The 19,084-nt window shown below is 37.5% G+C and overlaps 1 protein-coding gene across 1 annotated transcript in view; it reads left to right on the forward strand.

The window, feature by feature from the left end:
- The first annotated feature begins 584 nt into the window (after positions 1-584).
- Positions 585-19,084, forward strand: part of rapgef4a (Rap guanine nucleotide exchange factor 4a) — a 35,364-nt gene continuing 16,864 nt past the window's right edge. Inside the window, exons 1-5 of the mRNA XM_015008541.2 lie at positions 585-1,308; positions 5,166-5,308; positions 5,400-5,488; positions 7,065-7,211; positions 19,009-19,078. Of these exons, the coding sequence (XP_014864027.2) occupies positions 1,241-1,308; positions 5,166-5,308; positions 5,400-5,488; positions 7,065-7,211; positions 19,009-19,078 (517 nt within the window). The 5' untranslated portion in view covers positions 585-1,240. The remainder of the gene's footprint in view (positions 1,309-5,165; positions 5,309-5,399; positions 5,489-7,064; positions 7,212-19,008; positions 19,079-19,084) is intronic.

Here is a 19,084-nt window from a genome sequence, read left to right on the forward strand (position 1 = left end):
GTAAAATACATTGCTGAATGCACACAGTTCGCCTGGGGGGCGTGAGTCCTTGTACACTAAATAATCACAATAGATTTTCATGAGATCCCTGTCACGGCCTCAGCCTCTCGTTTTGTTAACCTGTTGCAAATTCCACTTGTTTTACTTTACCATGGCTGTCTATGTCTTGTTTCTGTAACAGACACTCATAACTTTGTGATTTTACTTTACTTGATTACTTCCTGGACAAGTATACGCTATGTCAGATGTCTTGATATCATGAAAACGGAGATCAAAGATTTCACTATTGAAATGTACTGTTTCCATGAACACAAATCAATCCTACTTTATATGTGTGCAAGGAGTCCTGTGCATATTATGTGTACCTTCCCATATGCATGATAACCCAGTAACTCCCAACCTCATAAAATTTAATGCAAACTGTAATGCAAATAAAACATTTTCACCTGAGAATTGCAACCTGACACAATATAGACTACCGACTCTTTGCTTTGGGTTGACCTCAAACACGTCTACTCCATTCGGGACTTTCCTCGAGGAGAGAAACTCAACGCGTGAGGACGAAACAGCGCCCTCTAGAGTCCCCGTCAAGACGGTCACAGAAAGGTACACGTCTAGGAATATGGGAAGAAAAATGCTAAATTGATGTTTTTTTCTGTGGTAGCAGCTTGATGTTTTTCTTACCTTTTAAATATGAAAACGAAATAAAAAAAAATTCTACTTTTGAGTAAAAAAATAAAGTTGCATTTTGTAAATTAAAGCGAAATTCGAAAAACACCTGGCATCCTTTATAAAATCAGAAGGCTCTCAATGACTGTACTTACTTCCTGTTAGGACTATCATACCGTTATTACCGTCATCATTATATGTTGTAATATTTACCAAGCTGTGGCAGATCGACTATTACACTAGCTATATTATTAAAGGAGTTTATGGCAATTTTTATACGAAATTAAACCAGATTAAATTAATTTACTCATCTTTCAAAAAGCTTGTCACTTTTTTTTTTTGCAGATTTCTAAGAACAAAGTGACTTTGCTCACGCCTTTTTTTTTTTCTTATAACAAGATTTTCTCTCCCCTAAGTGAGTGAGTGAGTGAGCGAGTGAGGTGAGGAGTCAGTGCCGAGTGAGAGAAGGCAGAATGAAGCGCAGTGGTTGTAGCAGCTCCTCCTCTCCTCTTCCTCCTCTGCAGCATCAACAGCAGCAGAAACAGCAGGAGTTTTCACTGGATCAGACACGATGGTAGCAGCGCACACATCCTCTCATTCGTCGGAATCTGCCGAGTGGATTATTTGTCTGGATAAAAGGTAACTCCATGTTCCAGTTTATTGGTTTACTTAATATGATTTTATGATAGAGATTTATTTGGCTTCTCCTCGTGAAGGAGCTTGGCGTTGTGTTTCAACAGCCACGGTAGAGGCGGCTGTAGTTTAAATTTCCCAGCGGAACTTAATGGATCTGTATAAATAGTGCTTCCTTGGAGAGCTCCAAGGTTACCGTGTGCTAACGGAGCCTTTGACCTCCCATTCGACAAAGCTTAGAATGAAACATCTGCTGTTGAATGGGAACACTGAAGAGCATGGTTTATTTTTTTTTAATCAACAGAATCAAGGAGAAAAGCATTTACCTCACTTGAATGTGTTTCAATTGTTGCTGATCTAAAAAAAAAAAGAAGACACAACTGGACCCAGTTGTTCAAAATTAGTTTAATAAAACTAATATTACAAGGTTTGTATCCAAATTCCACATTAAATCCATCGACTCCTGTAATCTCCACATCCCTGGAACAGAATTATGAGCGCATATATTTGCATGTTACAGCTGATCTCAGGTACAAAAGATGCAGCTAATCAAGTGGTCACCTAGCATCAAGTGTGCTGAAACAGAACATCTTAAATACCAGAACTGATGAATGTTAGAAATGTGGCTAAATCAAACGTCCAGAGATACTCTTCTCACATAAACAAGTAAACAGACATAAAGGGCCTGGATGCTCCTAGAGATATATGTGGAAGCACAGTTCTTAAGTTTAAAGTCGACTAATGGCTACAGCTTCGAAATGTTACAGAAAGAAGAAGCCATTACTCTGTTCTGTATATCAATGAAGCAAAACAGGAACTATTCAAACTTCTGGATCGAAGTAAGAGAAAGACTTAAGCTGTGTTGCAGGTGGGGGGGCAACATCGATTCAGTATTGTATGTACAGCCAGTCATAACAGCTAAAGGTAGTTCCTCTTGAGCACTAAAAATGCTTAGTATGAAGGGGTTGAATACCCGCAATAGTTTTTAAATGTGTTGTATTAAATTTGGCAAAACTTCTATTATTGGTTATGTTAAGCTATTTCAGTTCTTGTTGGATTAGTTTATTGCAAACAGCTACTAGTTTCTACATTTTTCCCAAAATACTAATGTGCAACATCTCTTGAATTCCTCCCAGCCATGTTCAAAGTTTCACTTCTGCACCCTCAGAAGCTGCAGACGTTCTGGCCACTTGGTACCTTGCCTGCTGTTTTAGCAGTCCCCAAAGACAGCCGAGCCCTAAATACTTCCTTCTGCTGATTGAAGGCTTTCATTACCTCTAATTGCTGCCACAATAAACAAAGACCTTTACCCCATAGCTCTGGGAAGCTGAATCTGCAAACCTCTGACTATGGCCTCTCAGGGTTTCGCACCTCTAACATGGAAAAAAACAAAACAAAAAAACAAAAACAAAACGACAACCTTCCAATAGGTTCGAGTTGAAAATAAGAGGTCCTCTGCCTGGTTTGTAACAAGTCTGGGCATCAGCCCGCCCTGCAGATCCAACTCACAATCAGGCAGGAGAAAGTTAGGAGAGCTGCCCAGTTCTTCATCCAAGACACAACACTGGAGATCCAGTGATGCAACAAAAAAAAAAGATCTTTGCTCATTAGCTGCAAAGCAAAGTATGTCATCAATTCAGTTTCAAAGCTACAGTCACTTGCTACAATCGCTGCAATTATTTGATCAGGATTAAGAAAAACTGAGTTTTGTGAAGGCTTTTCTAAAATGGTAACCATTACTTTACACTTTTGGCTTATAAACACGTTTTATGTGAGAAGCAAAGAGGTTGAACGTCACTCGGAGACAACTAGGAGGCAGAGATGCATCAAGAGGTAACGGATGAAGAAAGCAAACAGCGAGTGGGTCCAAAGTTCATCAGCAATAAAAACCAACAAACTGATGGAGTAAGCCAGATGTATTTACCCACGAGCATCTGCTGGTTGCTTGCAGAAGCCACATGCTCCCCTTAAATCAACTGATTCTTGTATGATTCATCTTTTCCAACCAATGGTGACAATAAAAGACCCCTCTTATTGTCACCATTCAAGGTTGAATCAAGTTTGAATGTAGAACCTTTTCTGCACATTTCCTACATGAAACTCAAGAGAAATGCTCCCCATTATTAGCTCCAAATCTTGAAACTGAAGTGGTCAAAAAGTGCATCTATGATATGAAGTCAAATCAGAGAAAATGTTTATCAAGCTTGAGAATATTTCAAATGGGTTTCAACTTAAAAAAAAGAAAATGATTTGCTCCTACACATGTCTCCAAGTCTTAAATTTCACACAGAGAGCAATAAAGTAGACCCCTGATGCAAAGCATTTAACCCAACAGTGATTTGCCTGATAATACATGATAAATAGTTTTAGAGTAAAAGACACATAGCAAAGTACAAAAACATGTCTTTAGAACAACAGCGAGTCATAAGCGAAACTGTTTTTTTTTTTTTGTTGTTTTGGCTCATTAATGGTGTTCGGTTTCACTTTTTGAAAGGACAGCGTCTTTTAGGTGCTGCAAGCTGCATTTCAACCGCCTACGTATACGTCAGGGGCTCTAGATTTCAAATGGAGGCAGTGTAATAGATGGAGCTGAACAAATACCATGGAGTCATGAAAAGATTTAAGCTCAACAAACAGAACAAACTCATCTTGTTCACTCTGCATGTAAAACATAACTGCACTGCTGTCATGTGGAAAAAATGCTCATTTATAAGGACACAAAGTGCTGTAAGACGTATTTGCCCTTAGATATATCTTTGTTTTCCTTATTCATCTTGTCCATCTGAATTTTTGACGTTAAAGAAATATAATTTTAACTGATAAGAGCCATTCAAACCAGCCTAACCCATCGTGAAAAAATAATCAACCATTATTTTAAATTCTTATGTGCAATTCTGTTTCCTTCAAAAATTGTATAACTGCTTTGTTTATCTTATTATATTGAACTAATATCTTATTAATTTTTAATATCTCCACAGCATATTTCCTAATTTGTTGTTTTAACTTTTCTCTACTTACCCTCCACTTTTCACACTATATCATTACATGCTGTACTGTTGGTTCCCCCTGAGCAGGAGAAGGGCTTAGATACCGTGAGGGTGAACTGAAACTAAAGACCAGGGCTGATGAGCTACTGGGCTCCAGGTGTGAGGAGAGAGAGAGAGAGAGAGAAAAAAATGGCAAAGGCTGCAAGGAAGAGTGCACTAGAAAATGAATCTAACACTAAAGCAGTGTTTCTCAACCCTGGTCCTCACCGCCCCCCTGCTCTGCATGTTTTAGATGTGCCTCTATTCCAGAACAGCTGATTCAAATGATTGCATGACCATCAAGTACTGCAGAAGCCTGTTAATCACCCAGAGATACAATTCAGGTGTGTGGCAGAAGGGAAATACCTAAAATATGCAGGACGGGGGGGGGGTGAGGACCAGGGTTGAGAAACACTGCACTAAAGAATAACTAGACCTAAGAAATATAATTAAACTAGACTAACAAAGAATAACTAGACACATGAAATCAACATTATAAATTAGAGTTAGTAAGAAAGGCCTGAACCAAAGTAAAACAGAAACAGATTTTTTAGACAGTATTTTTGTGGAATGGAAAACTGTATTTTCAATTCAAATTTGTTTGGGGGGCTCTTGTCAATTTTGAAACTTCCATGGCTTAATTTATGCTAAACACTAGAATTATACACAATTTAAATTACTACATGAATGCATTTGGTTTTTGCAGACACAAAGCTTTAAATCTCATCTTCTTACTTTGCCATCAGGATTGTTCAAGTTATTTCATTTAAACTTTAGCTATCACCTCATGTTGTTTGAGTTTTGGTAATATTAATATTTAACTTTCTTTTCGTCCAGACCAGCAGAGCGCTCGGGTGAAGATGTCGACATAATCCTGGCTCGTCTGAGAAATGTGAAGGCTTTGGAGGGATTCCACCCCCGTTTGCTGCAGCAGATTTGTTTGTGTGGGTTCTACGAATGCTTGGAAAAAGGGATAACATGTAAGTCAAAATGCAGCAGATCAAAAGATAGGCAGCTCATTAAAAATTTCACTGATCATAAATCTCTAGCTTGGCCATATTTTCTTCACAGTGTTTCGACAGGGAGACATTGGTACGAGCTGGTATGCTGTTCTTTCTGGTTCCCTGGATGTGAAAGTGTCTGAAACATCAAGCTATCGGGTACAACTTAAATTAATGTGTTTTAATTAAATCCAACGATTCATTTATTAGGGACAGACAACCGCTACTTTTGGTTTTACCCTTTTAACTCGGCACACGTCTGCCCTCTTGTAATCCATCTTTCACAGTGACTAAGAGAAATGGATCTCTGTCCTGTCATATTTACACCTAGGGAAAAGAAGACTTTGGATTGCTGATTAGTATATCTTAAAAAAATACTTTAAAAACATTCTTCAGTTACTTTTTTTTTTTTTTTACATGAATTATTGGGTAGAGCATTTATTTTACCTGGATGTTTTCAAAATTATTCCATAATGTGGGAGTGTCAAGATGACACCTGTGTCTTCATGGAAACATTGACATACATATAAGTATTTTGAGGGTGATCATTAAGGGTTTAACTAAAAAAAACCAACTAGTTTTCATTGTAACTTTACAAGCAAGACACAAGCATTTGATTGATTAGAAATATAAGTTTTAAAAGGAACTAGCGTTCATGTAAGTACAAAGAATAAATAATCTACTGAAAGAAGAAAATGTTCAGCAATCCTATTTAAGTTATTAAAGATGAAGAGTCATGAAAGGATGAAGTTCTTATACATTCATTTTTATTCAATTCAAAATCAGCAGAGATTTCTCTCACCTCCACTCTATTGAAATGTTAACTGGTTTTCTTGGATCTCGCATAATAAAAAATAGTTTAATAAAATGAAACATTTAAGTGAGCCATTAAAGAAAAAACAAAAACTTCGGCAAATGTCAGGGCTGGCACACTTTTTCACACTATTACAATCAGGACAGCCGTGCAAAAGACTGCAGGATTAATATTCAACAGCAATTCAACAAGCATCCAGCAATACGTGGGCAGCAACCCACCCACAGTGCACACGGGCTGAAGAGTGGGTGTTGATTTTCTTTTGTTTTCATGGGCGAAAACTTTCGTTTATAGCTCTCCTCATACTCAAATTTTTAGAGATATTGTTTCAGAAAGCTGACTTTAAAAAATTAAACATATTGGGGATGATTTTGCAAACATCCAGGTAAATGTTGAGTAAAATCAACATTGTTATTTTATTCTATGAAATACAGACAACATGTCCCTGAAATTCCAAGCAAAATTTTATTTGCAGAAAATTAGAAATGTTCAAAATAACGAAAAAGATGCAGTGCTTCCAGACCTCAAATAATGCAAAGAAAACAAGTTAAATTTAATTCAGAAACAACAATACTAATGTTTTCACTCAGGAAGAGTTCAGAAATCAATATTTGGTGGAATAACTGTGAGTTTTTCAATGGGGTTCAGTGCAGTGGTCTCTTAATTTTATTTCCAGTGATGTAGATTTTTATGAAAACATAAAGATGCAAAAAATATGGCAAAATTGGTTCACATTAGGATCATTTTTCTTCCTAAAAGCTGATACAATGCCATGAAAAGGTTCATAATTATTCTGCAGAGAAATGCTAAAACCTTAAATCTGATGTAGTATGAAGATCACATTTTCCAAAACTAAAACTCCTCAGGACGTTTAGAAGTAGTGATGCTTGATACAGAACACCTCGTCTGCCTCTCTTGCAGGATGCTGTCACTATTTGCACGCTGGGGACTGGCACAGCGTTCGGAGAGTCGATCCTGGATAACACTCCCAGACATGCTACGATTGTCACTCGGGAATTCAGTGAGCTCCTACGCATTGAACAAAAGGAGTTCAGGTCTCTCTGGGAGGTGTGTTATGTGAGTTGTAATGTATGTTAAGAAAATGTTCTGCCTACTACAGTGTACATCTCAGATAAAAACTTATGATTTGAAGGCTCCGTCAGTGTATCTCTGTATCACAGATGCAATTTTCACTATAACACAGAGAGTCGTTATAGTGAAAAAGATTAATGAGGATTCGATTATGAACAAACTGTTAGGTGTCTCCTCACAGCTGTAATTGTCTGATTACTAAAATGTCTCCTTTCTCTTTATTTTATTGGGTTTTCATATGATAGACCAACAGAAAGTAATGTACCTTGGAGACATACATGGAAAATTACACACGGGCTTTACATTTGTAATTATCCTCTTGAGTCTATACCTTTTAGAGTCACCCTTTGCTTTAGTTACATGTCTTTGGGAGGGACATCTGTACCAACTTTGCAAATTTGTAAATGGAAGTTTTAGCCAATTTCACACACCAGCTCACATCCAGTCAAATCTTTTTGTAAAACACTTTATGTTCACTGTATGTCCACTAGATGGAGTTGTGGTACAGAGCCTGTTTCTCTCAGGCGTCTTTAGCAGCCAGCCCTTGTTTTAAATAGGCTTGTGCATAATTGTATTAGAGGACAGTTATAGGCAATTCTGTAGCTACTATTTGTGAATGGGGTAAAGCCTTGCGTTGACTTAACTGATGACAACAGTCAGTGGATGTTGTCGCGGACCACCTCGCCCCGTACCTCCCCCTTTATACCAGGCAGGCTTCCTGAGAGAGCGAGCCCCTTTCCTCTGGGACCACAGGCCATCAGTAAGTTAGATGATGGTCTTTGTGTGTTGGTGTTAGTGTGCCGGCCAACAGCAGTGAGGCTGACAGCTTTGCTCTGGCAGCACGCAGACAAACGATCCCATTGAAAGACTACCAGGATAAACATTTCAACTCTGCCCCGAGGCGGCATCTTCAGCAAGGTTAGGCTCAAATGAGATTTTACAGCTGCTCTTTCTGATGTTTACATTATCTTATGCTGTTATTAGACGCCGCTGAACTTAGTCTTGTGATGACATTATGTTTGGCTATATATGCTATGCAGCATTTTTGTACGTTTTAACTCACCACTGCAAAGCTGCAAATTTCATCTTTTTGCCTCATTCTCATTTTGAGACTTGTTTTTGTTGTAGCTTGGTTGTCTTTCGTGGGTGTTTGTTAGACGAATATGGTATATTCTGTTTAAAATGTTTGCACAGGATAAACTGAATTTGATTTTAAGATGTGTGCATGTAATTATGCATGAACATGATTTAAGACGCCTGTCATAAAATCGTAGTTTAAGGCCCGAAATACAGACATCTTTAAAGCAGATTCAGAAGCAAAAAAGGACTGTTAAATAAGCAAACAAGGCAGCATGACGATAACATTGATGGCAGGCAGAAGAGTTTGAGGAGTTAGAGATGAAATCTTGGAGTATATATTCTAGATAATGGGATTAGATGGATGAGCAATAACCAAGAGTGAGTATCCACCCACTCTCTTCCGCTTATCCGAGATTGAGTCTCAGATGCAACACAGAGGGGCACCCCTTTCTCCAATTCTCCTGTTCATTCTGGGGGATCTCAGAATACCAACTCTGTCTGACTGAAATTATTACAGGAAGGGCCTGATGAAATGCTGAAGAGGTTTCATGCGGAGGAGAGGTGGCTCCAAGTCGAGATACCACTTTGGTCATCAAACTTGAATCGAAAAACTTCCTCTATTATCTTCTTTTTAAGAACCTAATCTCATGGTGTCGGGCCTGAAGTTGATGCTCCAAGGTGCAGCTACCTGTGATCCGTTTCAGGCGTCGGAGCTGCTGATAAAACTCTGACTTTTTCTCACTGCACTGAGTGTCATCTCAGCCAATAGAAAATATGAAACTTAGGTTCCCAAATTTGACTGTCAGCTGTCCTGTTGATAAGCCCCACAAACAGGATTGAGTTCAAAGGTCAACCTTTATGGAGTCAAACTCAAGTTCAACCTTTGAGGAGACTGCAGACATGCTCCTCTTTCAGGTATACAATAATTGGAGAGCCCTCAATGACAAAGCAACAAAAACTTTAAGAATAACCAGAATAAACATTCATCAAAACACTAAACCTAAAAGCACAAACATGAGAAACGTGAAACATGACCAAGCCAAAATGGAGTCCTCTAATAAGTTTCTAATGAGAAACTTTAGTTCTCATTTCATCTTTACTGTTAAATTCATTAATGCTAAAATCTGTCAAGTTAAATGCGTGATTTTTTATTTTTATTTTTTCAAATATGGGAGAAGAACAAAAATGTTTCAGAAAACATTTCATTTGTGTGATTAGGTTTTTGATGCACACATATTAAAAAAATAATTCTGGAAATGAGGAAATGATTTGCTGCTGTTTTGAGAGAAACTTGTCTTCCAGTTCTCACCTGATGTCTTTGTGGCTCAACAATCTGAGACTTACTTTGTTACATTTTTAAGCTCCTAAAATGCTGAAACATGTCAGCATGTGACATGTCTGGACAGTTGTGCATGACCTAAGCTTTCACTAAGAGGCTCTGTTGCTGTGGGTTGGATCCTGCATAAAAAGACATTGTCAGGATGGCTCCATATTAGCCCAAAACAATGTATATTTTGTTCAGCATCAACAGTTCAATCTGCGTAAGTATGACATGTGAACCATAGAAGAAACTAGGTTTCAAAACATTCAGACACCAAGCTAGACTCTCGCTCCATAATTCAGATGGTGCAAAAAATTATATTACATTAATATTGTGAAAATATATTTTTACAACCTTAGGTTAATTTATGTCTCTCCTATACCAAAATCTGTCAGTTTCAAGCGATTTTCTTTTTGTCATTGTATCATATACATTTTTATGTAAATTACATAAGCACAACTTTTTACTGTTTTGCCAATTGGCTAAATTATTAGATGTTGGCCCACAAAGTGATTTGCATATTAGTCCCGTCTTTTCTTGTTCAACCTTTCTGATTATATCTTGAGTAAAAATTCAGATACTTTGCCAACAGGTATTTATTTCCCTTGATCTCAGCATGCTGCAGTTTAAACAGCTATCATTGTTTGAAATTATAATTATTATTTTTTTTATCCTGGAAATAAGATGCCGTTGTACTGGGAGATGAGATTCTGCTGCTTCCCTTAGGCTTGATTTAAGCTGAGCTGTGCTTAGTGGTGCAAGAGCAAAGTTAAGCTAGATGAGGTCAGTTCTCTTGCTGCTTAAAACCCTGAAAGCTTCGGCGTGGAGAGAAATACGGCCACATGGGAGCTGTTATATGGAGAGTGGAAAGACTAATGTTTAAGAAGAAGATCCACTGTGGAAATAACTTGACTCCACTTTTGTCAAAGTAACAGATTTACTCTAAACTGAGCTGAGTACAGTTTTCTAAAGAAAATGTTCTGAATTATATGGGAATCTACATGCATTTTTTTTTAAAAGTGTAGACAAATCATTACTTTTACGATCAGAGTTGGCTAGTAACTAATTACATTTACTTGAGCAACTCAGAAAAAATATTTACTTTTAGGAGTGTTTTTACTATACCATGCTTTTAACTTACTTGAGTAATTGTATTATGAAGCATCTTTGCTTTTGCTTGAGGAACAGTTCTGGAGACTCTACCTACCGTGAGTGACTTCATTGACAGAAGAACAGGCTTGTTTTAAAAATTTACCGGACAGCTACGCACCTGTAGTTTTTGTTAAAGTTTCATAAGTTTTATACTGAAAATTGATTTGGAATTATTATTATTATTATTATTATTATTATTATTATTATTATTATTATTATTATTATTATTATTATTATTTTATTTTATTTTATTTTTTTACCTGATTTTATTTTGTAGTCCTTGTTTTTATTTTATCCTTAAAGCTACCAAAATTTCCATGTAACTTTATATTTTGGTTTGTCTGAAGATGTAATTTTTGAATATTAAATGATACTTGAATAGCATTTTTTTTAATCAAATATTTTATTTACTCTTACCTGAGTAATTTCTTTATGACTGCTTTTCACTTTGAATTGAATAAAAACATGTTGAACTAGCGCTACTCTTGCTTGAGTAAAAATTTTTTTTGTACTCTACTCACCTCTGACTACACATAAGACTTAGCTCAGGTTGATTCTATGGATCAACCTGAAGATGCTTCTGCATCGTCACTGGAGTCCACCTGTGGTAAATTCAGCTGACTGTTCATGACTTGGAGTGGAAAACACTTCTCCATGTAAGGTCTAGCTAACAGTTGAGAGTTCCCATCCAACCTGACTGAGCTTGAAAGGTTCTGCCGGGGAGGAATGGTGGAAAATGCCCAGAAAGAGATATGCCAAGCTTGTGGAGAAACATGCAAGATAACTGAAGGCTGTGATTGAAGCCAAAGGTGGTATTGAACTGAAAAATACATAGAAATCACTGAATTTATAAGACTGTCAATAAAAAACTAAAAAGCAGTTGTTGCTATATTATTATGGATCTGTGTTGCTGCTCAAATCTGTTTCAGAAGAAGTGTTTAGCGAAACAAAATGTGGATTTACATCACTGACGTACATTTCTCCTCAACATTTCTCAGCAACAGCTGGCGTCTGACAGCGACACACACTACAGTCACTTCCTGTGGATCTCTTTCTGTAATTTAGATACTCATGTGTTTCGTGTTGCTGTCTCATGCAATAACTCGAGCTTTAATGCAGCTCTGCACGCGACAGAATCTGGATCTAGTCGCTCTGAACTGGCAGCCTTTGGCTTGTTTGCTTAACAGAGCAGACAAGCTCAGCAGCGCACAGTTGAGAGACTGGCTGTGGCTTTAGATGACCTTATCATCAGCTGTACTCTTTGCTTTGTTATCTACTTCAGATGCTCACAGTCTCTGAAATGTAACACCAGGCTACATTTTGCCTTCGTTCCCAGACTCTTCAGCCCGCGTCTGGTCTGGACAGGAAACATTTGCTCTGAGCATTAGACCTGGCACCTCTGCATCCTTTGAGTGAAATAGAAGTATGCATGCTTACAGCTGAACTCTGAATGCTTTTTTTTTTTTTTTTTTTTTTTTTTACATTCGAAGCACATGTGCTAGAAACGAAGCTGAGGGTCGGAGTGTGGCATGTGACTATTGTTGGCCTGTAGAGTCAGACTAGTGAGCAGCCAGAGGAGAAACCTGACGAAAAGGAAGTGGCAGGGATGTAAAATGCCCTCAGGAGTTTGAAGCCTGGTGAGGGGGAGGTTTGAGGGGGGAAAAATGTATCTTCTGCACAGCACACAGCAGATCTGTGCAGTTTTTTTCTTTTTTTTTAATCTGTTTACAGAGTTGCTGCATGATTGAAAAGCTTAGTCTGAAAAGTTATTCTTCTTGGTTGTTGCCTTTTACGAGTCAGGATGAATACATCATTCTGTTGACAAGATTTCTTGACTTGACAATTTGAACTGTACGTGCTGAATGTTGGATTAGAAGCAGAGGCGAGTAGATGGACCAAAAATTGTACTTAAGTAAGAGTAGCACCATTCCAGCATGATTTCACTCGATTGAGAAGTAGCTGTCCAAGAAATTACTCAAGTTATTCTGAAAAAAATAAAAATAAATTGGTAAAAGAGCTACTTAAGCCCCGAGGAACTGATCAGAACATTTGATTTAATATTTTAAAGTCACACCGACAAAATGACATCAGCGCATACAAATTCTGTTTTGTAAAGGCTAAAAAGAAAGAAAAAAAAAACATACATATACTGAAGAGCCACACTTCAAATATGTATGCATATATATCTCAACACTTGCAACATGAATATTTTTCAGATTTATTCTTTGTTTGAGCATGAACCTGCTGCAACACGAGGAGTTTCCCCACCTTGTGCGTAGAGATTAGCTCGTATTTGTGACGGACTGAGGGGAGGAGGAGAGATTGAGTGAACTCTGCTGTGTGCTCAGGCGAGTGGAGTTGAATAATCCTGCAGTTACTGCTGCTCAGAAGAAGTCAGCAGCTGACCACTGCTCTGCTGAGCTGTGTGGCTGAAAGTCTGCTTGCACTGCTCTCAGAAAGCCTGGAAGGCGCAGCTGGATGATGCTGGATCTGCTAAGACTAAATAACCTTCTAAAAGCCGGGTGAACCTGCTTGGAGCGTTTGGTAACACCTGGATTAGGGGAGACTGGACATTAACAGCAGCAAGCGGCTCAGGGTGCTAACGGTAACATCTGCAGGTAATTTGTGCTAAACTTTTGGAAAAAAATCTAATGCAATATTGCACAAGAACGACTTATTAGAATTAGCTTGGTACTTATAAATCAACATTCTCTTGGAGTAATTTGTAGAAAATGTAGAAATTATCAGCTGAAATGTCAAAAACCTGTATTCCTGCTCCTTTAAGTTTTAAAATGCCACAGTTATTTTACTCTATTCAAAGATGCAAAATTAAATTCCTAGAATGGTATTTCATATATTCCTCCCACAGATCCTGAAGTGTGACTCTGAGGATTCAGAGTAAACACTGAGCACTTTAAGAGCAGTTCTCACCATGCTGATTATGTAATTTGTTGCAAATTATTTAGGTGTGTATTAATGCCTAGTGATGCTCATGGTGCATCGAAGTACTCATGCGGGAAATATTGTGGGGGCGCTTGAAGTAAGAATGAACTGAGGGGATGAATGCTTCGTCTAAAGCCAAAGGTAAAGCCAAACTTACCTCTTTACTTCTTAAAAGATTTTGTATGCATGAGATATGCAGTCACATTTAAAAGTTTTCACATCCAGCAACTCTCTGGGTTTAGGCCAATTAGGATCAGTTTTACCAATACCAAAAAATTTAAGTAATATGAAAAAAACAGAAGAAAATATTCTTTAAAAAATGTAGTAAATGTGATAATTTTTTTTTTTTTTTTACAATATTTAAAATTGGGACACCCCACATCTATCATGACTAAAAATAGCACAAATCACACACAGATCTATGACATCATGTAGATATGGTGAGAACAGAATTACTCAGCACTTTGAAGATTTAATCTGGTTGAACTTCAAACATTTAGTCCAGTGAGCTCTTAACTGTGAAAGTAAGGATGAGTTTTAAACTGAAATAACGAAAAAAAAAGGCTGAAATTTTCAGGAAAAGCATATTGGTAGGACTTCTTAGGTAATTCTACTGAAAATAAGGAAATTGATTAAATTTACATTTCAGTAAGGTGACAACTCATTTACATTGTCCTCATGCAAGTATTCATAGACTAATTTATCTGTATGAAATTGTCCAAAGTCGCCCTCATTGAATCAGTTCTAAGAAAAACATTTTTTGACAGCAACTCTGATTTAAAAATGCGCTAACCGACCGCTCACTGGATAAAAATGTAACCATGCAGTATTACCTAACAGACAGCATGATATTTTGTCAATCTAATCCATTGTTTTCACAAGAAGGAGCACTAATTCTTCAGTGGATGGAGTGTGCAGAACCGCTGCCTGTGTCTCTCAGTAGGACATGTTTGTGCCTTAAAACTATCGATCGTCCGTTTGTCAATACAGCTGATGGGCTGGAACATCTAAGAGATCATAAAGAGTGTGTTTACCATTACGTTTTCCCCTTACTAAGGACTTTTCTGTCAGGTATAGGGCTATAAAGTGACAACATAAACCGAATCGCAGATGCAGCAGACGTTGCTTTACAGACTTGTAAATATTTTAAGAACTGTTCACATGCAAGCGGGAAGGAGACTTTTTTGGGGAAATTTGGGTAGATCCATGACTGAGGCTTTTAAAGCACAATACTATCCTTGCAAGTAGCAGAGAACTAATGCTTCTGCTTTTTCAGACTATCCCTTTATTTTAAATAATGATTTAAAGCTCAGTCATATGAGCATCAGTGTTGAAAACTGCTGAACGACAATGACTGTAGTATCCACCTGATTGGTTCCCAGATGACAAATGTCAGTAGAAGGTTAATAACCAATCCCACAAACTTCATTTGTGGGATTGGTTTAACACTGCTACTTTTCTTACTTCCCACGGGACCAAGCTGTGCTGCTGGTCTACAGGAGGTAGAGATTCAGTGTTCACTGTTGTTCTTTTTTGAGGTATTTCATTCAAAACATTCATGCTTATTAAAATATGATTGTTCTTCTTTGATGCTTGTATTTTGGTGCGAACAGACAGCTTTTGTTTAGGCGATTTCTTGATTCTGCAGGTCTTGTACTAATTTGATCTGGGTGTGGCTGATATGATTGAACTGTGTTTTCCAAAAACATTGGGTAATGACAGCTAATTTCTGATTTAACAATCAAAGAGGTTACAGGCTGGTTTGAATAGCGCGTTTTTTCTTAATACATGGTGCCATGAAAACGGATTTTTGAATTGTACCCAGGTTAAATTTGTTTGAGATTAAATTAGTTTAACGATCTGAAACGTTTAAATGTAATAACAGTAAGAACAGAATACAATTTGCATGGACACTGGCACTTCTTTACCAAACTGTAGCTAATTGCAATTGAATTGTTGTGTTCCACAAAATTTGGAGACCATCTTTCTTAAGTGTTTTTCTTAACACCTGACTGCGGATTTAATCCTTCTTTAAATCAACTCTGCACCCTGGAGCCTGTCTCTCTGGGAGAGCAGCTTTGAGGGCTCAAAGAGGCTTGGTTCATTTGTTCATATGCTCCTGAGTTTAAGTGCTTCTAGTTAATCCTAATCCTTTAATTGTCAACAAAGATTGATATGACGGCTGAATTGACTCTGAAGGCTTCAGTGAATCTGCATTGATTAGATTTCAGTAATTAAATCTATTGTTTGCATCTGTTCAAAACCACCCTAAGGCACATATTTCATAAACCTTACTTGACAATGACATAACTCTTTTTTTTTTTTTTTTTTAAGAACGAGTGATTTAAAGAAACAGTTACCAGCTTATTTGGTTTTGGTTCCCTTATGGCTTTCTAAAGCGATTTACTGACTTCAGCCTGCAGAATTGAATTATAAGCATGACCTCTCAGGACATTTCCTTCAGGGGGAGCAAAGAAATTCTGTGTTTATATTTTCCTTCAGTCTCTACTGACCATCAGATAGAAAGGTAAAGATTATTAGCTTGCTGCTAAGAGGCTCTCAATCTGTTTTTGATTGACCTGCAGTGTAGTTTCTGCAGCACATAACCCATTTGTGCCATTTAACCCAATCATCAAGACTGTTAGAAATACCGCTTTGAAAATTTGGTTGAAGTGATAAACCGACTTGGAAAAACATTAGTTTTTTTTTTTTTTTTTTGGCTGGACTAATACAGATTCATGTACCTGAATGTTCAACATTGCCTGACAACCAGCAATGCTTTGAATTGATGTGTAGTCTGGTCTTATGAGACTTTGTTGCATAGGTTGAATTTAAGTCCTTCACTGTTTTGTATTGAAATTAGGCATGACCATTTAAAATTATCTTTCTTCAAAATATATAGAGGCTTGTTTGAATTTGTGTGAATTATTTAGAATATATTTGGTCCCTGCCATCAGAAATAAATTGAAGCATTTCCCACACCCAAATTCCCACATGAAATCAGATATTTTTTCTTCGTGAAAAGAAATAAGAATAATTTGCAAAGTGACTGCTTATATTCTATTAGACAGGAGAAATTTGGTTTATAAATATCCAGGATTTCACATTATACTCACATATCCAGTCACAGTCTTTATAAATATTGAAATATCTTTGAATGTATTAATAACAATCTAGTCTATATAAAGCATGGTTTGCTTTTGGCTCTTTGGCTGCATGTGAGTTGACCTTCTGTTGCATCAGCATTGTAAACAAAAACATGACATTTGCATGAACGCAGTGGTGCAGAACGATTATTCATTGCGTTCATTATGTAATATCTATGTTGCCACTGGGCACTGCGGGGTTGTGAGACAGAAGTTGCTTAATAATCTCACTATATCTGATCTGGAATAAAACTGGAAATCACTCCCACAAATACAAGAGAGGTTTTAAATTTCACTTTAAACAGTGAATACTATTTTTATATAATACTGTCCTCTATGTAGGCATTGAGTCCTACTTGTATGTTAACACCAACAGGGATAAAGTTGCAAAAACACTCTTAACCTCCAAGGAAACATGCAGGGACAGAGAGAATGATTTCCTTTTTCTTTTGCATGTTGGGCTGCTGGATGGAGGACGGTCTCTTTCACCAGAGAGTACACTAATGAGAAGCAGAGAGGCAGGATATTTTCTTTAGGCATCAGGAAAAAAATACACAACAAAAGAGATTGCAGCCGAGTGCTCTGTATGTGGAAACAAGACGAGTTGGTTACACCCCAGATCAATAGATTACCTTTCTGGTTTTACTTTATATTATTTCTGGCTCTGCAAACAAAAGATACTTACACTTATGGGGCACTTTCACCTTTAAAACTTCCCTAATTTTTCATGGTATAGATTCAACTTTCCCTGACAGGTTTCGCTTCATATTGACATGATAGCATCACAAGAATCCTGCAGATTTGTCAGCTGAGCTTTCAGAGATTGCATAGTGAACTCATTGTCATGTTCGAGAAACCAGTTTGGTTTTGAGTCGGGTGATGTCCGGGGGTTGGAGGTGTTGCTGGCCATTCGCATGTCTTTTGCCCCCTACGTGTTAGCTGACATATCCCATTGATTTTCAATTTACCATATTAGGAAAAGAGAAGGGAAAGCGAAGCACACACACCACTTAGCAAACAAGGAAAACATGCCATTCATGTGACATCCAGCATGTACCATGTTCTCTTTTAACACAACACAGCACGGTAGCTTAGCACTGAGGAAATGACATTGCACATTTAACCAGTAAGAATCAGGCAGGCATTTGTTTACTTTAAATAACATGGTGGGAATGAAAAATCTGAACAAAAGGTAGCAGACAGATCCACAAAAGTTGGTTGTGAAATAACCAAGTTTGACATACAGTCTAAGGTGCAAAAAACAGAGCTTAAAGACAGATTTTTCTGTCTTTGTGTTAAAACTCATTGCCTTCATGTTTGGCATTGTAGGTTGAATCGTAAAACTACTTTTAATATTTGTAGTCCACAGAGGAATTTATTGACACTCACCAAATGGACTGCTCTGAAATTCTGTACCCAGATTTATGCTTCCTACGGGGGGTACAGTAATCATTCTGGTGGTCTCTTAAGTTGCATTCAAGAGCCATCAGCAGTACCAGGAAGCAGCTTACTCTGGTTTATGGCCAAACCTGGTAAACAGGCTTAATGATTTTTACATTAAACTCCAGCTCTGTGTAGATGTGCCCCTCAGGGCTAGAACCCTAAATTATCTAATTTCCCCACCCACAAACTGAGTGCACACTTGAACTGCTGCAGCAGAGACACAGAGTGCAGCTCATACATTACTGAGTGTATCAGGGCTTCTTTTGTTCGCTCCAAGTTAAGTATTTTAGTATTGCAATAGTTCACTAGCATATTGTTGGCCTGGTTCTGGATGAGTTGAAAGTTGTTGCTGTTCCCATGCGTTCAGACATAACAGAGCATGTTATTTGGGCTCAAGTAGCCGATAAACACCAGATTGTGCTGCTGGCTAGCCTTTGCTGCTTTAATGTGACCCCGAATCAGACTAAATATTTTAACGTAGCAATATGGTTTTAAAATCTTAGCTTACTAGAAACGGGAATAAAATGATTTAATAGTAGTGTGTGTACTTTATAGATTAGGTTCCAATTCTATTTCAGTATTTCCAATGCTGTATTGAACTTTAAAGAATACGTATAAAGAATGCTAAATTATTGATTTGACTTTAAATTGTTCAAATTAAAACCATATTTATGGCTTTGTTTTGCAGAAATTTCACCACTGCATGGCTGGACTTCTCGCTCCACCCTATGGCGTCATGGACAGCAGTGGATCTGACAGTGAGT

This window comes from Poecilia mexicana, unplaced genomic scaffold, assembly GCF_051168715.1.
Source record: "Poecilia mexicana isolate PSO_F unplaced genomic scaffold, ASM5116871v1 scaffold_2, whole genome shotgun sequence".
NCBI classification, from domain to species: Eukaryota; Metazoa; Chordata; class Actinopteri; order Cyprinodontiformes; family Poeciliidae; genus Poecilia; species Poecilia mexicana.